Consider the following 18,818-nt stretch of genomic DNA (forward strand, 5'->3'; position numbering starts at 1 on the left):
CCTTACCTCTACAGTTCCCCTCCTCCTCCATACCACTATTAGAATCCTCTATCAAGGTAATCACTCTCTCAGAACTTACATCTACACACCTCGTTAAATTAACAAGTAAAAGCCTATGTAGATGCATGCATGATAATAATTATAGTGCATATTTTATTTACGTTGCAGAAGAACACGATGTACACAAGAAGACAAGGACAAGAAGAAACCATTATTGGTGATTGTAATAAGAGAAACATAGAGTGAAAGAGAGAATCCAAGCAGAAAAAGCTTTCTCATCATTTTCAATGTATTTTAAAAGTTTTATTGTAATAAATTTGAAACATGTGTGAGTTGATCAACTAAATGTCCTTCATGCACGCAATCAGCAGTCATATAAATGTTTTAAGTTTAATTACTCTTGTTTATTCTGATTTTTTTTTTCATGTGCAAAGTTGCTTTGTCCAATTAATAAAAAGAATATTATAGTAAGTTTCATACCCCAAAAAAAAAGATTGTAGTAAGTTTGTATATCTTCAATTTCTAATGCATGCGCAGGCATGCTCCACTACTAATAACATCATGAATTTATCAGTTCTCTCGGATTATTAAACTTTGGAGGTTACCAGATAATTATGTTGATTATAAACCTTAACACAATAAATGTCCAGTGAGAATTTTGACAATAGCTAGATGGCAAATACTTAATTTAAAAAATAAATAAATATCCAGATTTAAAAAGAAAGAAAGAAAAACTAAATCTCAACTACTCCATTCTAATAAAAAAGGCTTTGTTTATTAGAAAATAAAGAGGTGCATGGACCTTTAAACGAAATTATACTTTAATGAAGTCTATATTAATGCATGGCCATCAAATCGAATCAAAAAATATACTTTGTTTTATATTTCTTCTTTTGTTTCTTTATTATATTGTTGTTTTTCTATTCTTTGTTTCTTGGTCAATTTTCTGTTAAGCTCCCATAATTTTTAAATATCTCCACTAGAGAGAATGGATCCACTTGCTAACCTAGTTTTGTCGTCCTTCGTATGATTGTCTTTTCTCGATTTTCATATCATTTTCTCTTTTGGTCATTTATCCAACGTTTCGAGTCTCTCAGTCAACGATCTTAGTTTTATTCAACATGTATCAGTTTTCTTAGTTTTATTTTGAGTTTGTATGGTAATCTTTTACAGATAATTTTTTTTTCTGTTATGGCTAATCGATGAGCTATGTACCAAAATATATTCGATATATCTTTTTGTCGAAGATAATTATATCCACTCTCTCATCTAGAACCAGATCGATGATCATTTCACCATTTTTTCTTTTTAAAATATTTATTTATTTGAGCGTTTTGATTGATTTAAAAAAATACAATTAAGAACAATCGACCTAATACTAAAATCATGTCTTATTTATTTCGATATACAAAATAAGGATTTTAACAAGTTTTTAAAATCTCTCCTAATCAACAAGTTAAGGTAAATTTTTGGTAGTTCCAAATGGATTCAAAAAGATATAATACTAACAATAATGGTTATATGAAAGCCAACGGTTTATGAGAGTTGGATAAATGTTGCATCAATAGTCAATATCAAATGTTATTTTTACCTCAACAATTTCATCACTTTCCAAATTTTTTTAATTGGTTCTCAAAACATTTGAATCGATTGCACATCAAGCATGAACGCATAAGAATCATATTGGTTAAGTTGGCTTCTACAAAATAATGAAGGCGGGAAGGATGATCTTCTATTAATAGCTGAAACTTTGGGCTCAGACAAAAGATCCATGGCTCATATAAGCCCAACAGTTTACTAAATATTGTGAATCTTTTTTTTTTACGGTGAGAGTATATTTTAGTGATTATCAAAAGGATAAAGGATTTAGCTGGAATCTATTATAAATAAATATCTGTAGCGCGATAAAAAGCAAACCCTAGCAAGCCCTAAAAACAAACAGTAGTGACCAAAAAAAACTCGAGAGCAGTGACAATGGCGGAAAGTAAGAACCTATCTCCAGAGTTCAATCCCCATTCTCCCTATTATATCGATCCCTTTTTTGAATCCAACTTCGATCTTCAAGCGGTGATACTCAGCAAAGCCGAAGACAACTACGTACCCTGGAAACTTCGTCTTCACGCTTTCCTTCGAGTCTCGAAAAAAATCGGTTTCATCGACGGTACCCTCGAGAAACCGGACCGTTCCTCTCCGTTGTATAAACCATGGAAACAGTGTGACTCGAGGGTTAAGTATTGGCTGATGATTTCGATGAGCGAAGAGCTTCAAAATCGTGTGATGATGGCTAAAACTGCGCATAAGATGTGGGGAGATATCAGATGGATATTCATCCCTAACCTAGATTTGAAGATCTACCAGGTTCGTCGTAAAATCTTGTCGATGAGGCAAGGCTGTGACTCGGTGGATGCATATTTCGGGAAAGTGACCGATGCTTGGATGGAGCTTTCCGAGTACGAGCCGGTGCCTAAGTGTGCGTGCGGGTGTTGCAAGTGCGAGATCAAGAAACAAGTAGAAGAGGCTAGAGAGAAGGAGATGCGTTACGCGTTTTTAATGGGTTTGAACAAAAGCTTAAGCTTTATGACAACTGTAATCATGCTCATGAATCCTCTTCCTTCACTTAACGATGCCTACCTTTTGGTAAAACAAGCAGAATCGGATATGAATTCCAGATGATCATCGCAATTCAATTCTCCTTGTTTTCTTTTTATGCTTTTCTTTAAGTTAGTGTTTCTTGTTTATTATTTTTTTTTGTGTGACCATAGTGGCATCTCAATGTCATATGAAACCAGATTTATGGATTACAACTTTTTAACAATATCTCTCAATTTTCTTATTACCGGATTGGCTTCTGATTTAGTAAACGGATCATATTTTGTAACATATGATCCAACATTGGTTACAAAACCATAAAGATATTCTACAATGTTCTGTTCTTGTGAATGAATGTCAAGTTATTTGTTGTAATCTCATCCTCTGATTAATCATGCACAAGGATGGATACAACAAGTCAAAGACGTTGTTGAAGTCCATCATTTTATCCACTGTGTATTTTGGTATGTTTACATTGTTTTGTCTTTGAATTGCTTGTTTCTTTAGAGCATCTGTATCGGTGGTTCTAAAAGGGGTTTTTAAAAGGGGTTTTAGGTGGGGTTCATGGGTTTATTGGATTTTAAAAAATGAAGAAAGTCCAATATGTTTAAAGACATGTCTTAGTTTTTAGAGACGGATTCATCAAGAGTTCACGCATGATGTGTCAAAATCTTTTTGGCTGGCTGTGGGGAAAAAAAATTTCGACTCATTCTCACACCTTCTTAAACCTTCTAAAATACTTCTTTCTAAAATTTCCTACAAACTTAACCTTGTAAAACACTTTTTTCTAAAAACTTCTTACAAACTTAACCTTGTAAAACACTTCTTTCTAAAAACTTCCTACAAACTTAACCTTCCAAAACACATTTTTTTAATAAGTTGGTTTTATACATTTGCAATTGTTTAGAAATAATAACAAAATAATTATTATTCAAAATTTAAAAAAAAAAAATATTATTTTATTTTATAAATCTCATGAGGAATTCACAATTATAGTAACAATACTATGAGCGGTTCTTAAAATACTAATATATATTTTTTTATGAACCCTATAAAGGTTCACCATTATGGATGCTCTTAGGTAAAAATATAGAGCTAATATGCTTAATGTGGGTAGTTACTTTGGGGCTCAATTTCTTTTTTTTTTTGGTTAAATGTCGTGTCTTTATACTAATCTAAAGAATACTCTTCTTCACGCCAGTGACACTTACCTCCCCCAGCTTCAAACTTGTACTCATACTTCATTCTCTTATTTATATGCACATTCAATGGTCTATCACAATGATCGTCATCAATGTGGAAGATGTTGTGCTGTTGTAGAAACAACTGAACATCTGTTGTTTGATTGTCCACATGCTCAGGCTATTTGGAAATCACAATTTAACCACTGCACAAAATGGAGAAAACAATTGTTGGCGGTAACCAATGTGCCTAAGATGATGACACATTAGGCTTTCTGGGTGTTGTGGAGAAGCCAAAAATCGGCTGGTTCCTGCAATTCCCGAGCCAGATTAATTTTTAAAACAAATGAAAAGACCACCTGTAGTTTTTATTTTCGTCTGCAAGTTCGATCGGCAATGTATGTTTGTATATTAATGAAATTCAGTTTGATAGAAATAAATAAAATATACTCCTACTAAAAAGTGATAGATAATATTCTGCGACTTTAATAAAAAAAAGAAAATGTGCCAGATAACCCAATTGCTGTTCATATTTAGGTAATTAGAAAGATGGACTGTGCATTTTTCTTAAATACCACTCTACCCCTACCTTATCGCCGATATAGCATCCTAATAAATATTAATTTTATCTGGCATAATTATTGTATAAGAGGTATATCATTATATACGTATTGGCATGATTTTAAATTTTGAAATAGCTTTATTCCTTTTTACTGTCCTCTGTCGATAATTACAAAGTTTACAGTTCCAGAACTCTAACTATTTTCTCTCTAGGTAAAATTCAAGGTTAGAGTGAAATCTGGCGTTTTTCACTTTCCGATTTCATAGCCGACTCTGCATGCGTAATTTCTTCATCGTGCATCTCATTCCATCTTCATTCAGACAATATAGTCGGTTGTTTCTGTTTCCGTAAGTAGTTCTCCATCTAATTTCGGTCTTACAGATCTAATAAAAATTGTGTAAGTTTCGATTTTATGTCTTCTGCAGATGTCTAATCTGAGTCTTCCAGAGAGGGTTTTTGCCGCCGGTCAAGAACCGGTTGGAGAAAGGGTCAATTCGTATCAGAAATCAAAAACCATACAGGCCATCGTAAACGCGCTCGATGAATCTGAAGTTCTCCGTCTCCGTGCGTCTCAATTGGGAAAGCTTTTAACGGTGATGGAGATGCCGTCATTCTCTGGTAGTTTTGGGTACTACATGTTAGCGAGGCTTCTCCGAGTTAAAAAGAAACATGAGTTATGGTTTTTGTTCGCCGGGTCTCCTATCCGTGTCTCTCTGCGTGAATTTGCGCTCGTAACTGGGCTTGAATGTGGAAAAGTTGTACAGAAGAAGAAGAAGAAAAATCCGGTGACTGAGAAACCGTATTGGCCGGAGTTATTCGGCCTTCTGAAGTCCTGCACCGTCGAATCTGTTATCACCATGCTAGCCAAGAAAAAAATCACCGACCCAGAGAAGAGATTCAAATGCGCTTGTCTGGCGCTTACCGCTGCTGTTCTTGTGCCTACTTCTCACATCACGAAAATTGTTCCGGAACATGTTGAGTTGATTCGAGATATCGACGAGTTTCTTAGCTATCCGTGGGGTAGAATTGGTTTTGATTTGTTAGTATCCAGTATTAAGTCCAAGGATGAAGTGGAACTCTCACAGAAAACAATTGCCGTTAAAGGCTTTTTTTACGCTATTCAGTTGGTGATGATGGCCGCTGTGCCCACTCTTACCGAAGTAGTCCTATCACCGTCCGGGGAGTCTGAAAGTGAAGGCGAAGATGACTCTGCGACTCCGGCTGATCTTCTCCACGAACGAGAGCCTGGCTCTGTTGGCGACGATACTGGGCCTGGAGGTGTGAAGATGACCCTTAGTCCTGGTCATCCCCGCGAGCTCGATGAAGACTGCAAGGTTTGTTCATTGATTTGCAGTCGGTTAATTAATTTATTGTCTGTTAACATAATTGTGATATGATACGAACTCTGAGTGACGTATATTAATATATGTATTTCTGTACAGGTTCTTGTTCATTGCATTATTCCGGATGTTGAGGACTGTGCAATAGAAGGCATGGATTTGCAGTGGGATGACGAAGTCGAAGACGGCACGGTGGATGTCATGGTTAAATTGATTGAGGAAGGCTTCCGTTTCAGCAAAGATATGTTTACCGGCGGTCTAACTTCTGCTGACTTGGCCCGTATGCGCAGTGAAAAAGCTTTGAAGGAAAAAGAAATCAGAGACAAGAAGAAGATAATAAAATCAGCGATGGATCCTCACTCTCTGGTACCGGCGACCCGGAAACTGTTGCTGAGTTTGTTGCTGGAATTTTAAAACCCGACTTGCAGAGCTTGAACAATAGGCTCAGGGATGTCGAAGTTGCAGTACTGTTGCATGAAGGAAAGCTCTCCCAAGTTATTTCTGGGTTTTTCAAATCTATGGAGGCATCCATAGTACGAGCCATCACTGATTCCATCGGCAGCGCCTCGACAAAAGCACCTTCTGTCTTCGAAACCAGGCATGAAAGCGATTTTCAGAACCAGAGGTCACATCCGTCCTCCCCCACTTGTCCGTCCCAGACTCAGAACCGACGTGAAACGCATGAATTTACGGGAGTGCCGTCCGAAGCTGTTTACCCTCAACAAATTGATTCCCGCCAATCACAGTCAGCCCCAACTTCGATCAATCTGACTCAGTATTCCAAGGCGCCTTCCTTAGCAATAAGTGATGAAGAATTTATTCGCGGAATCACTCAATCCATCAATGCTACTGTAAGAACTAAATTATCGTTCTAAATTATGTATTAGCATCTATTTTTAAATTTGAGCTAATTGATTACAATTGCAGGCCAACGAAGGTTGTACATTTACTAGTGGGACCCAAACTAATCCCCCCTTATTCTCTCAGACCAATCCCCTGTGGGCAAACTCTGTATTACCCGTGGGGATGCCGATGTCATCAGAACTAAATTTGCATGATACGGTTAGTTATATCAGTTACCGTATTAGTTAGACGCTATTTTATTGTTTAGTTATAATACCATTTTGCTTCTTCTATTTTGGATAGAGTGCTGCTGAATCCAGTGAACCTTCTGCCCCGACATTGTCCACCACCGTTCTTAATGGACCTGGATCCACAAAGGCGGTATGTTTCTGATTTTATTTGGAACTGTAAACTTTAACTGGGATTGATGCTCGCCATTGTTTCCCAGGGGGATTTGCTTCTATCTGTGTCTCCCTCATTTTCGCTTGGATTAACTCAAGACGGTAAAAAGAATTCAGGAATTCCATATGCTGAGGAGGAGCCTGATTACCTTAATGACAAAGAAGCAGCCCATGAAGAAGACCCCCCACGGAAAAGCAAAAGACTCAAGTCTACGTGTATCACAAATTACAAGGACTATCATCGTGGCGTGAATTGTTCCTCCGTGAGGAAAATTGTTTTCGCAATGCCATGTGACCCTAAGGTCAATTACGGAGAGAAATTCGTTGAGTTGAAAGCAAAACTTATGAAAGATCGGTAATCAACTATACATTATTCATTAACCGTTTCATACATGCGTAGACATATAACAATATTGGTAACCCCCTATTTATTTTCTTACATAGTCGACCCATGGGCCTGTACGAAGGTGCATCTATCAGTACCTCTGATGTTATCGACATCGGCGAGAGAGTTCGGGTTTTGCACTCTACGGTAATCTAGCTATACAATTTTTATTAACAGTGTCCGTCATGCGTAGACATATACTAAAGTTGTTATCTTTTCTGTTATTTCACATCCCATTCCGGTTGTAACATTAATTCTGCCCCAGGTTGTTGATGGGTTAATGTACTATTTGCGCCACATTAGTGGCCCACAGCTGTACCCGGCGAACTACATGAAGATTGAGTTCTACAACACCATCTTTCCTGTCCTCATTAAGTCTCACTACACTAAGTTTACCAAGACTGCTGTGAAAGATCGGTCCAAATTCAAATTTCAGCCAAGTCTAATGTCGTACTTCCAGCCAGAAAATCCCATGCGTTCTCTGCCGGAATATATGTATTTCCCTTTTAATTTCGACCAGCGCCATTGGGTTGGTGTTTGTGTCAATCTATCATCTGCTTCCATCATCGTCCTCGATTGCAATGCATCTCTCCGATCCGATAGTGCTTTGAAGAAGGAGTTCACACCGCTTACCAACATGTTCCCTTACCTGCTTAGGGCTTATACCTCGAAGGCATTACGTGATGAGAAGCCATTCACGCTGGTTAGAGCCGCCGGAATCCCCCAAAACGAGATCAATTCGAATTCTGCGGTGACAGCCTTGTTTTTAATGCAAGCCCATGCATCTGGTGGTTTGGACTATTGCCGGACCATTACCCCTGAGGTGATTTGTACTGAAGCATATAAGTTAGCCGTTCTGTTCTACGAAGAGTTCGGACCTCAGTGAGTTATTGGCACTCTGTTTTCTTCTTGATAGTTCTCCTTCTTCTCATTTGCTATGGTTAGCTGTCATTGTATGCACGTGTTGAACACCATATGTCTAATTTTCGTAGTAACGCTGTAATAACACTGTTAGACTTCCTTAATATCATACATTATTGCTTGATTTCACAAACGTTACCGTTTTGCTCACACTTTTCGAGATATCAGAATCGTTCTGCCTAAGCTATAAGGTAAAATCATAGCTTTACTCGTGGTCGTATATATACCACATATATTTGGAGGTTCGTGTAACACCAGAGATTCATGCCACAGATGATGACAATATTACTTACGTTTATCCTCTAAAAATATTCATATTCGCTACTCCTTGCAGTAGTGGAATAATTCATTTTGCCGATCATTATCTTAGTTATTCAAAGTGTACCCTTACACCGTCATTGTTTTTCTTGTTTGTGATTTAACAGCACTTTGGATTAATTAGATCTGAATTCCATTTGAATTTAAGATTCTTACTAAAATATTTCACATTACCATAGTAAAGGAAGGAAGTACATAAACCGAGTTCGGTGCTTACAACTTAAAGATTTATGAAAGTACATTAACAGATATTAAGCATACTGAGGCAAGGACAATTCCGAGACAGCTATCATTGTCGATATTGTCTTTGAAGGGACTTAGTAATACTATTTCACAAACACCACATCTTGAAAATTTGGCCGGCCCTTCCATCGGCTCACCAAAAAAAGATTTCTTGAACTAACAGTTCTTGCCTCCCTCCCTGATATCATATAGGGTTCTTACAGGTGGTTCGGTTGTGGCCCTGGCCTCCACACCGACCACATATCGTAAGTCGCCTCGCAGCTCTTCCCTGCAAACTTAGGAACCATGACAATTAGTTATAAAAACTCACTTGACCGATAACTGTCCCAATATGGGATAACATATTTTATAACGCTGCAACTATTTACTTACCCTGAACTCTCCACGCGAGAAAATCCTTTGCTTGCGAGGGCGACCTGGGGGGGCGCCTTGTTGCTGGTGGCATGAGACTAAAACTACCAATAGGATCTCCATCTTCACCAGGAGATTGATAGTCGGTCACCGGATAAATGCTTCCAGAGTAAGCCATCCGCCAGAATGAAGTTGTTAGCTCAGCCCCAACCAGCGTATCAACGCTGGTATTCGATCGGATTGCTGCAGTAACTGCATGAGAACAGGGGATAGATAGTAGTTGGTATTCGCAGCAACTGCACGCCCTCTTGCACAGATCCACACGAAAATTAAAACCTCTTTTGTCCGTCACTTCAAACTCACTTTCATTGATACGGTTGACCGCATAACCGATACCCATCTCGAAATTCACAGCCACAATCCCTTGCACCCTTTTCGTTAGGCCGTTTGTTTCATTGTTTGCAGCTTCTCTCCTTTTGTCGAACCATTTCATCAATGTTCCCCGTATGTGCTCCAGAAGGGGTATAATGGGATACCCACGGGCTTCCGCCAGTGCAGCGTTCAAGGATTCAGCAATATTACTGGTCATCACATTGTACCTAACACCGGTGAAATGCGAACGTGTCCATTGCTCAAATCCCACTCCGGCGAGGTACTCTGCACATTCTCTGTCAATTGCAATGATTTCGTTGAAATGTCTGTTGAAATCGGCCACATGAAAAGCCCTCGCGGCTTTTGAAATGAGATACCCGAGGTGCCTCTTCTTGGATATTGCCTGAACATTCCGCTGCAGATGGACGACACACACCCCATGTCGCGATCTTGGATACACCTGCATAACACAGTTACATAAAATGTTACACGTATACAACTAAACGTAACATATCTACATATTTATAACAACCACATCTTAAAATAACGACTAACCTTTGTAAGCGCGGCATTAATAGAATTATGCCTGTCTGACACGAATACTACATCATCTCCATCTGGAACGATGTTCAGCAGGTTGTTGAAGAACCACGTCCAAGCATTGTCATTCTCGCCATCAACTACTGCGAAGGCCAATGGGTATATTTGATAGTTCCCATCTTGGGCACTCACAGTTAGCAAACAACCTGCGTAATTCCCTTTCAGATGTGTTCCATCGACGACAATCACATTCCGCATATACTTGAACCCCTCCACACAAGCTCCTATGGCATAGAACAAATATTTGAATCGTTGCCCGAATCCTTCTTCCATACAGGTCTCTAGACTTATCAACGATCCAGGGTTTGCGATCACCAATTGTTGCAGATACGACGGCAATAGCTTGTACGACCCACCGCTCGTTCCTTTAGCGTAATCCATCGCCACCTGTCGAGATCGCCATGCCTGATTCTAAATTATTTATGGTCTAACTATTTATTCACTTCGGTACCATAAACTTATTCATGTAAAACAAATGTTACCTTCCAATACGATATGGGAACGTCATGGTCTGCTCTCATGGCTTCTCGCACTTCACTCGGCTTGGGTCCTCCACCTCGACCTGCGTATCTGGCCCGCATCATGTCCCCTATCACGTTTGAAGTTGCATGTTTTTGGAATTTACCCCTCTCATCAACCGTGCACAGATGCTCACCTTTAACTCGCTTCACTTGGTACCATTCAGATTTACTCATTTTCACGGCGTAGACTCTCCAGGGGCAGTTCTGCCCTATACACTCAAGCACCATTACGTTTGGGGTTGATTTCTTATTTGTGAATCGGAACTTATGGTGCAACGCATACATCGCCATGTGCAACTTAAATGCCTCTCGGTTCTTGAACATCATACCCACGAACACATCCTCTGTCCTGCTCAGCCCGTCTCCTGAAAAATATTGGTTTCAGCATTTGCTCGTTTATGTCTATGTCTACATATATGACCATGGATTACAACTTATGTTTCGCGTTACATCCACAAATATCTCGTTATCGCAGACGTTAACCTACAAATACTTGTATAACATAGATCTGTAACTTTACCTACGAACAGTTGTTCTTCAACGATGTCTTCATCTTCGGCTTCCTCCGTCATGTCTTCACTGTCCCCCGAGGAAGGACACGCTAAAGTCAGGCCAAGTGTCGAAGTACTCTTCCAGCTCTTAACTGTCTCCTTCCCTTTATCTTTGCTTCCACTGAACCGCAGTGTTGTTGGCGTCAAATGCCAGGCGTACAAACCGCAGTAGCTGCGCCGTAAATTAAAACCATTTCACATTCTCATACTTAAAGTTATTGTAAACTCTTTGTTAACAACAAACCACAAAAAAACCGTCACCTTTCACTGGGGTCATTAGCGCCAAGTTTGCCAGTGCATCATTAAAGCATTCAGGTCTTGTCTGGACGTCTTCGTCATCGGCTAACCTTATTATGCCTTCGCTCGCTGGTTGGTTTGTGTTTGGTACGTTGCTCGAACTTGCAGACACTTGCGCTTCAGCCACTTGGGTTACTGTGGGAACTCCATATCCCGCACGGGCTAGTTGTTCGTGGACTTCGGCAGCTGACTTCTTCACAATATCCAGCTCCTCAGCAGTGCAAATTTCGTCCAACACGCTTTGGCTACAGGCAATCCACTGCCTTGACAACACATCTGCAAAACACCAGTATATACTTTACTCGAGATACTCAAAAAAAATTGCGCGTATAAATCAGTAGCCACTTACGGCGGTAATCAAGGCTTCCAAACTGGATCTCCGGCGCCACCTGGGGTACAGTCCTGGAATGACCTCCAACGTCAAAGTTAGCTCGCTTCCGAAACTTGTAGAGGCTAACAGCCTCGTTTCCCACTGTCACAAACATCGGTAACTCAGCAACTTCCATCCTCACCGCCATGAAGACCTCGATGTCGGCGTTGCAGGTTATGTCAACAGGGGGCGTCGCTGGACCACGTGGGACCAGCATCCAGTCTGGAAACTGATATGTTAAGCTCACATCGGTCCGACCATCGACCGCCAACTGAACGCGAACACTGTTCATCAGACTGCCGAAGCTTTCGTTCTCCTGCACCATGATGCTATAGTGCTCTCCACTGTTGTCAACTCGGAAGCTCCATGTATCCGCAGCAGTCTTCTCCCAAACTCCTCGAATCAGCATAACAAGTTTACCTACCATCTGCAGCATAAATCAACATATTAGTTACTAAGATCTATATACGTCTACCATATATGTTGGATTTACTATCAAATTTATGTCTCAAACATTCCAGCACTACATTTATGGCGCATTAAACGTGTGTTACCATTTATAGCATACGAGGTTGATAGGGTATACTACAAAAGGAATAAATTGAAGGTCCGTCAGTAATTCTTTACTTACCTTTAACCTCGTCAACGGTTGCTCTGTTTCTGCCTTTTCAAACTACACGACAATTTTATCTATTTCTTTCTCTAGTTTACTTTCTTGGTAGCACAAATGAAGTGGATGGACGATACCTTATTATATAGAGGGTAAAAAACCCTAATACATGCACATACATGCATATATGTGTATGTCACATACATCACAATATCTTCTAGATACGGTAATTAATGAGGCGTCGGGAGAGGTAAAAACGAGTGGTTCACAGCGACCTATGTGGAGACCTATAACTGCTACCTATTTCACCGATATTATCTCCACAATTTATAATTTCTTTATTTTATTACATCAAACCTATTTTTCTTTGTAGGGAGAGAAACTGGCAGCGGGTTATTTTTGTAATACTACACCTACTCAAAACGTTTTTGTTCCCTCCAAAACTGATTAAATATGAAAACGGACAGATAATTCTGACAGAAGCTAAATAAATTGGGAACAAACAGTAACACAACAAAAAGCTCGGTGAGTATGTCGACGCAATCTCCCACACACGATCCGGAATCTCCCTATTATCTGGATCCAGAATTTCAACCGGAAAACAAGCTCTCGACGGTAATACTTAGCGAAGCGGAAGACAACTACTTCATCTGGAAGAGAGATGTTCTGGAATCCCTTGGAATGAGGAATAAAACCGGGTTCGTGGACGGCTCCGTCGCGAGACCCGAGCCTTCCTCGCCGCTCTACGACGCATGGAAACAGTGTAACGGGGTGGTCACGTGCTGGCTGCTGAATTCGGTGAGCGAACCGCTGCAATATTATGTGTTTTTCGCTGAGACGGCGCATAAAGCCTGGGTAGATTTCCGGCGGATTTTCGCCCCTAGCCCCGAATTGAAGATCTACCAGCTTCGCCAGAGAATCGCGATGATGAGGCAAGGCGGTGATTCGGTCGCCACTTATTTCGGGAAGCTGGATCTGGCTTGGCAGGAGCTGTCGGAGTATGATCCCGTACCGGAGTGTGTGTGCGGCGGTTGCCGGTGCGACGTCTCCAAACGTGCCAAAGAGGCCAGAGACAAGGAGAAGATTTTCGGGTTTCTGATTGGTTCCAACAATGACATTACTATCACGAATTCTCTTGCCTATGCTTTGAACGTCGATTGGAAGATCCACCAGCTTCGCGAGAGGATCGCCATGCCGAGCCAAGGTGCTTGCTCGCTTGCCGTTTATTTCAGGAGAGTGCATTTGGCTTGGCAGGAGCTGTCGGAGTATGATCCATTTCCCGACTGCGCCTGCGGCGGTTGCCGGTGCGACGTCGTGAAACGGGCCAACGAGGCCAGAGACAAGGAGCAGCTTTTCGGGTTTCTTATGGGTTAGGGCAGAGAATTAAGCAAATTTACCACGAGAATCAGGCTCATCAAACCTCCTCCATCTTTTAACCAGGCATACTCTCTGTTGGTGAACTGGACCTCCTGAACACTCTCTTATCTAGAAACAGGTCGATGATCATTTCACTCTTTGTTGCTTTTTTGCTTTTTTTTTTTTTAGCGTTTTGATTGATCTACAAAAAAATGTACAAACAACAATCGACCTGTTCATTTTGATATTTACAAAGTAAGTATTTTGACAAATTTTAAAAATTTTCTCTTGCTCAAAATCTTAAGGTACATCTCTGTTATATTCAAATGGATAGGAAAAGAAATTTATAAAAAAAAAAATGCTTAGATGAAGGCAATGGTTTTTGAGAGTTGGATCGATGTTAATTACCGAGCAACGTTGAAGAGAGTTTGGCTGTCTATACAATCTTAACAACTGTGACAAGTATTTCGTTTTCTTCATTGTAAAGGAGGCATAGAGGAATGTTCTTGTATGATTAAAAAAGAAAAAAACTTGTTGGTTCAACCTTCTGGATTCACTAATTTATGAGAGTTGGATCAATTATTGTGATAAGTATCTTCGTTTTAAGTAGTAGCACATCTTTTGTATGATTAGATTTTAAGTAACCTCTCTTTTGTCTTTCCGTGCATGATTAGATTCCGAAGCTCTTTGGTTTTGGATTAGGAAGCATATACCGTTGTTAAATTAGGCCCTGTTCGTTTGTCAGCCGCCTGCGGCCGCGGCTGCGACCTACGCTGCGACCAGACGCAGATGATTGTTGTTCGTTTGTCAGCCGCGCGTCGAATCACAAGTTTGTTCGTTTTGCAGCTGCACGGTTAAACTTGCTATTCGTTTGCTAGCGGCGCGTCGATTTTTTTTTTACCAAATTTTTCATTTAAATAAAATTTTAACTATTTATAAATTTGTACATTTACATTTTAATAAAAGCATACTTTAAATAGTTTCTACATTTATAAAAAAAAATTAGTTAGCAATTATAGTAATAATTTTTGTAATCAAATCTAATTATACCATTATAATCTTTGTGATAAAATCATACAATTTACTAAAACAAAAAAAATAAACTAAATCATTAAAATAAAATAAACCAAGTCATAAATTAAGTCATTAAATATAACAAAACATACGTAATAATACACCAAATCATAAACGAAACAAAAAAAACAAAATCATAAACTGAAATATCTAATAAAGTAATCGACTACGGCTACCATATTCATCATATCCCAATCCTGTTCTATTGCGAGTCAACTTGTTGAATTTGATCCATAATTTCTTACTTGAATCATACTTGTTTTTGAATTTTTCTCATTGGTATCCTCTCCTAAATCTCTCTTCAAACTTCTTAATAATGAAGTCTTTTCCGGTTTGATTCATCCCATTCTTTGTTTTGTTTCCCTTTTTTTTCTCCTCCGCATAGAGATTGAAAAAATACCGACATTCCTCATCGGTCCAATTCTAAAAAACAATTCATAGAATCAGTCACAATATCAACTAATAAATAAAGCACAGATTACTTACATCAATAGCCATGATTCTTGTTTATCTCTGATCCTTGCTCAAAATCAAAATCTGCAAAAGACAAACTACATTGTGCTAATCATTAACTAGCAGGGACAAGCAACAAAAAGATTCATCCTTTTTACGTTGAGCAATTGAGAATACAGAGATATCCAATATTACCTGCACTCCTTTGACTTGTATCTGCTGAATAAGCTCGGTAAACACACCTGTTGCATGAATATAAACAAATATATAAGTTCTAAGGCATATCCATGGAGATTCTATACTAAAGCTTTAAAGTTGATCAAATCCAAGACTTTTGTTTCCCACGATAGAATTCCACCTCATTGAACTGAAATATTCTTTGCAACAACATTCACATTTTCCACTAATTATCCTTGTACTCTCGCATTCATATTCCTCTTGTCCATCCTATGGCTATCGTTGCATAAAGATAAGCACCAAGCTCCAAATTCAGAAAAAAAAATCGACAGGTTTGCAAGCAAATTAACACCAGTTGCCTATTTCCAGTTTGAGCACAAACTTCAGCCATGTCTCAATCGATTACTGAATCAAAAACATGGATAGAGAAGAAGAAGAAAAAATATAACACAAAAGTACCTTTAAGTTGTCATTCAGCTTTAAAAAATAAAAACAGATTGTGTGCAAATCGAGCAGGCACAAAAATGCAGAGATACACTTTATTATGATATGGTTTACTTCGGTTAAGTTTGGTTTAACTTAAGCTGAATGTAGCTTGGTTTAGTACTCTGTATATAAGTGAACGTTAAACTAATTGTACAAATTAACGAAGCTAATAACAAACTTTCCTCTGATGAACTTTCTCTCTTCCTTTGATTCTGGGTTTATCGATCTTTGATGATCACGTTTAATATGGTATCAGAGCTTATATGATCTTCCGCGTTTCTCCAGAATCATTGTGATGAGCTTTCCGATTTCAATTTTCTCTCGATTTGTTTCGATATTGTTCTTCATGATATCTGAAACTTTCTTTGGAGCGATTCTTTGCTTCTTAATTCTGCATTTGTTGTTTTCTTTTTGATTTGACCTTTTGTGTGTTCGATTTCTTTTCTTCTTCCAATTCTCGACACACATTTCTCTGATTCAATCCGTTTCTTGATTTGATAATGGCGGCGAATCGAAATCCTTCGAACAATTCACCGGCGATTGATTCTTCGCGTTTTTTGACAGATCAATATGAGAATCCGTATTATCTGCATAACAATGATCATGCTGGGTTAATTCTTGTATCAGATCGCTTAACAACAGCATCGGATTTTCATTCTTGGAGAAGATCTGTTCGAATGGCATTGAATGTGCGAAATAAGCTTGGTTTCATCGATGGTACGATTTCTAAACCTTTGGAAACGGAACGCGATTATGGTGCTTGGTCTAGATGTAATGATATGATTGCAACTTGGTTGATGAATTCGGTCTCTAAGAAGATAGGACAGAGTTTGTTATTCATCTCTACTGCTGAAGGAATTTGGAAAAATTTGCAGTCTAGGTTTAAGCAAGATGATGCACCTAGGATATATGATATTGAACAACGGTTGAGCAAGATTGAGCAGGGTTCTATGGATGTTACTACCTATTATACGGAATTGGTTACTTTGTGGGAGGAACACAAAGTCTATATAGAATTTCCTGTATGCACTTGTGGAAAATGTGAGTGTGATGCAGCAGCTAAATGGGAAAAGTTGACAGAGAGGAGTCGGGTTACTAAATTTTTGATGGGATTGAATGAATCTTATGAGCAAATCCGACGACATATCCTGATGTTAAAGCCGATTCCGACTATTGAAGAAGCTTTCAATATCGTAACTCAAGATGAACGTCAACGATCTATCAAGCCTACTTCTCGAGTGGATACTGTTGCATTTCAGGCTTTAGCTCCATCCTCTACTGAGTTAGCTGCAAACACTACAGAAGAAAATGCGTATATAGCTGCATATAATACTACCAAGGTGGCTCCAAAACCTGTTTGTACACATTGTGGGAAGACTGGTCATACTGTGCAGAAGTGTTTTAAAATCCATGGTTACCCTCCTGGTTATAAGACGAATAACTCCTTCAAGAATAATGTTCAGTTCAGACCACCACCTATGCCACAACAGTATCAGACACAGATGATGCCACAATATCAGCAACCGATGACAAATCAGCCAATGCAATCACAACCAAGGATGCCAATGCAGAGTGCTCCTTTACCGAATACTTTTCAGCAGACCAATGCTATTGCTAATGTGTGTACTGAAGCTGGTTACTATAACTACGGTTATCCGATGCCTCCACATATTCCAACTGTTACAAGTGGTGGAAATAGTCAAGCTCTTCAGAATTACACACCACAGCAACTTCAACATTTGATCTCTCAGTTCAGTGGTTATGTTAATGCTCAAGAAGATGTTACTCCATCATCTTCATCGAATGCCTCCATTTCTGAACATGGTGTCATGGCTAAAACATCAACATCGGGTACTCTTTCTTTTCCTATGACTAGCCTTACTTATGAGAATAATGATCTCACTTTATAAAATCATTCCCTTTCCACTCTTCAGAAATTTCTTCCTAGTGATGCTTGGATAATAGATAGTGGAGCCTCTAGCCATGTTTGTTCAGATCTAGCCATGTTTAGGGAACTCATACCTGTTTCTAGTGTCACGGTTACATTACCTAATGGTACTCGAGTTCCAATAACACATACAGGCACCATTCATATCACGTCATCTTTAATATTGCATAATGTCCTGCATGTTCCTGATTTCCGATTTAACTTGATTAGTGTCAGCTGTTTGGTTCGAACTTTGTTCTGTTCAGATCATTTTTTTGCTGATTGTTGCATCATTCAGGAACTTTCTCGGGTCTTGATGATTGGGAGGGGTAAAGTTTACCAAAACCTTTACATTCTTGAGAGTGAAGCCCCTTCGTCATCAACTCCTACAACATTGTTTCTTGGTTCAGTACTGTCGGATGGAAATCTTTGGCACCAGCGTCTAGGCCATCCATCAGCAGCTGCTTTACATAAACTTTCTTCTAGTTTACCTGTTTTTAGAAGTGTTTCTGTTGAAAACTTACATTGTTCTGTATGCCCTTTGGCAAAACAGAAGCGTTTAGCATTTGTCTCTCATAATAATTTGGCTAACAAGCCGTTTGATTTGATACACATTGATGTGTGGGGTCCTTTTAGTGTTGAGTCTATTGAGGGTTTTAGATATTTTTTAACCATAGTTGATGATTGTACTCGTGTTACTTGGCTTTACATGCTAAAGAATAAAAGTGATGTTTCATCTGTTTTCCCAGCATTTCTAAACCTCATAGATACTCAGTTTCATACAAAAGTTAAAGCAATACGGTCAGATAATGCACCTGAGTTAGCTTTCTCTGAATTAGTCAAGGATCGTGGCATGGTGCATTATTTTTCTTGTGCTTATACACCACAAC

General features: G+C 39.1%; 2 protein-coding genes and 2 long non-coding RNA genes across 4 annotated transcripts; 3 read left to right on the forward strand and 1 right to left on the reverse strand.

Moving 5' to 3' along the window:
- On the forward strand, positions 1 to 407 carry LOC112084123. The gene is made up of 2 exons (XR_002898104.1): positions 1 to 56; positions 169 to 407. It is a non-coding gene; the product is annotated as an uncharacterized LOC112084123 (long non-coding RNA).
- A 1,567-nt stretch (positions 408 to 1,974) lies between these two features.
- LOC18992815 lies at positions 1,975 to 8,187 on the forward strand. The gene is made up of 9 exons (XM_024152280.1): positions 1,975 to 2,637; positions 4,758 to 5,666; positions 5,775 to 6,038; positions 6,101 to 6,523; positions 6,600 to 6,734; positions 6,819 to 6,896; positions 6,964 to 7,271; positions 7,361 to 7,448; positions 7,567 to 8,187. The coding sequence occupies exons 1-9, from the start codon at positions 1,975 to 1,977 to the stop codon at positions 8,185 to 8,187; spliced, it is 3,489 nt and encodes a 1,162-aa protein (XP_024008048.1).
- A 4,799-nt stretch (positions 8,188 to 12,986) lies between these two features.
- LOC18992816 lies at positions 12,987 to 13,829 on the forward strand. The gene is made up of 2 exons (XM_006416257.2): positions 12,987 to 13,520; positions 13,788 to 13,829. The coding sequence occupies exons 1-2, from the start codon at positions 12,987 to 12,989 to the stop codon at positions 13,827 to 13,829; spliced, it is 576 nt and encodes a 191-aa protein (XP_006416320.2).
- Positions 13,830 to 15,168: 1,339 nt separating this feature from the next.
- On the reverse strand, positions 15,169 to 15,583 carry LOC112083876. The gene is made up of 3 exons (XR_002897955.1): positions 15,534 to 15,583; positions 15,372 to 15,422; positions 15,169 to 15,308 (listed from the first exon to the last, which is right to left on the reverse strand). It is a non-coding gene; the product is annotated as an uncharacterized LOC112083876 (long non-coding RNA).
- Positions 15,584 to 18,818: the final 3,235 nt, after the last annotated feature.

Source organism: Eutrema salsugineum, unplaced genomic scaffold (genome assembly GCF_000478725.1).
Source record: "Eutrema salsugineum unplaced genomic scaffold, Eutsalg1_0 scaffold_5, whole genome shotgun sequence".
NCBI lineage: Eukaryota > Viridiplantae > Streptophyta > Magnoliopsida > Brassicales > Brassicaceae > Eutrema > Eutrema salsugineum.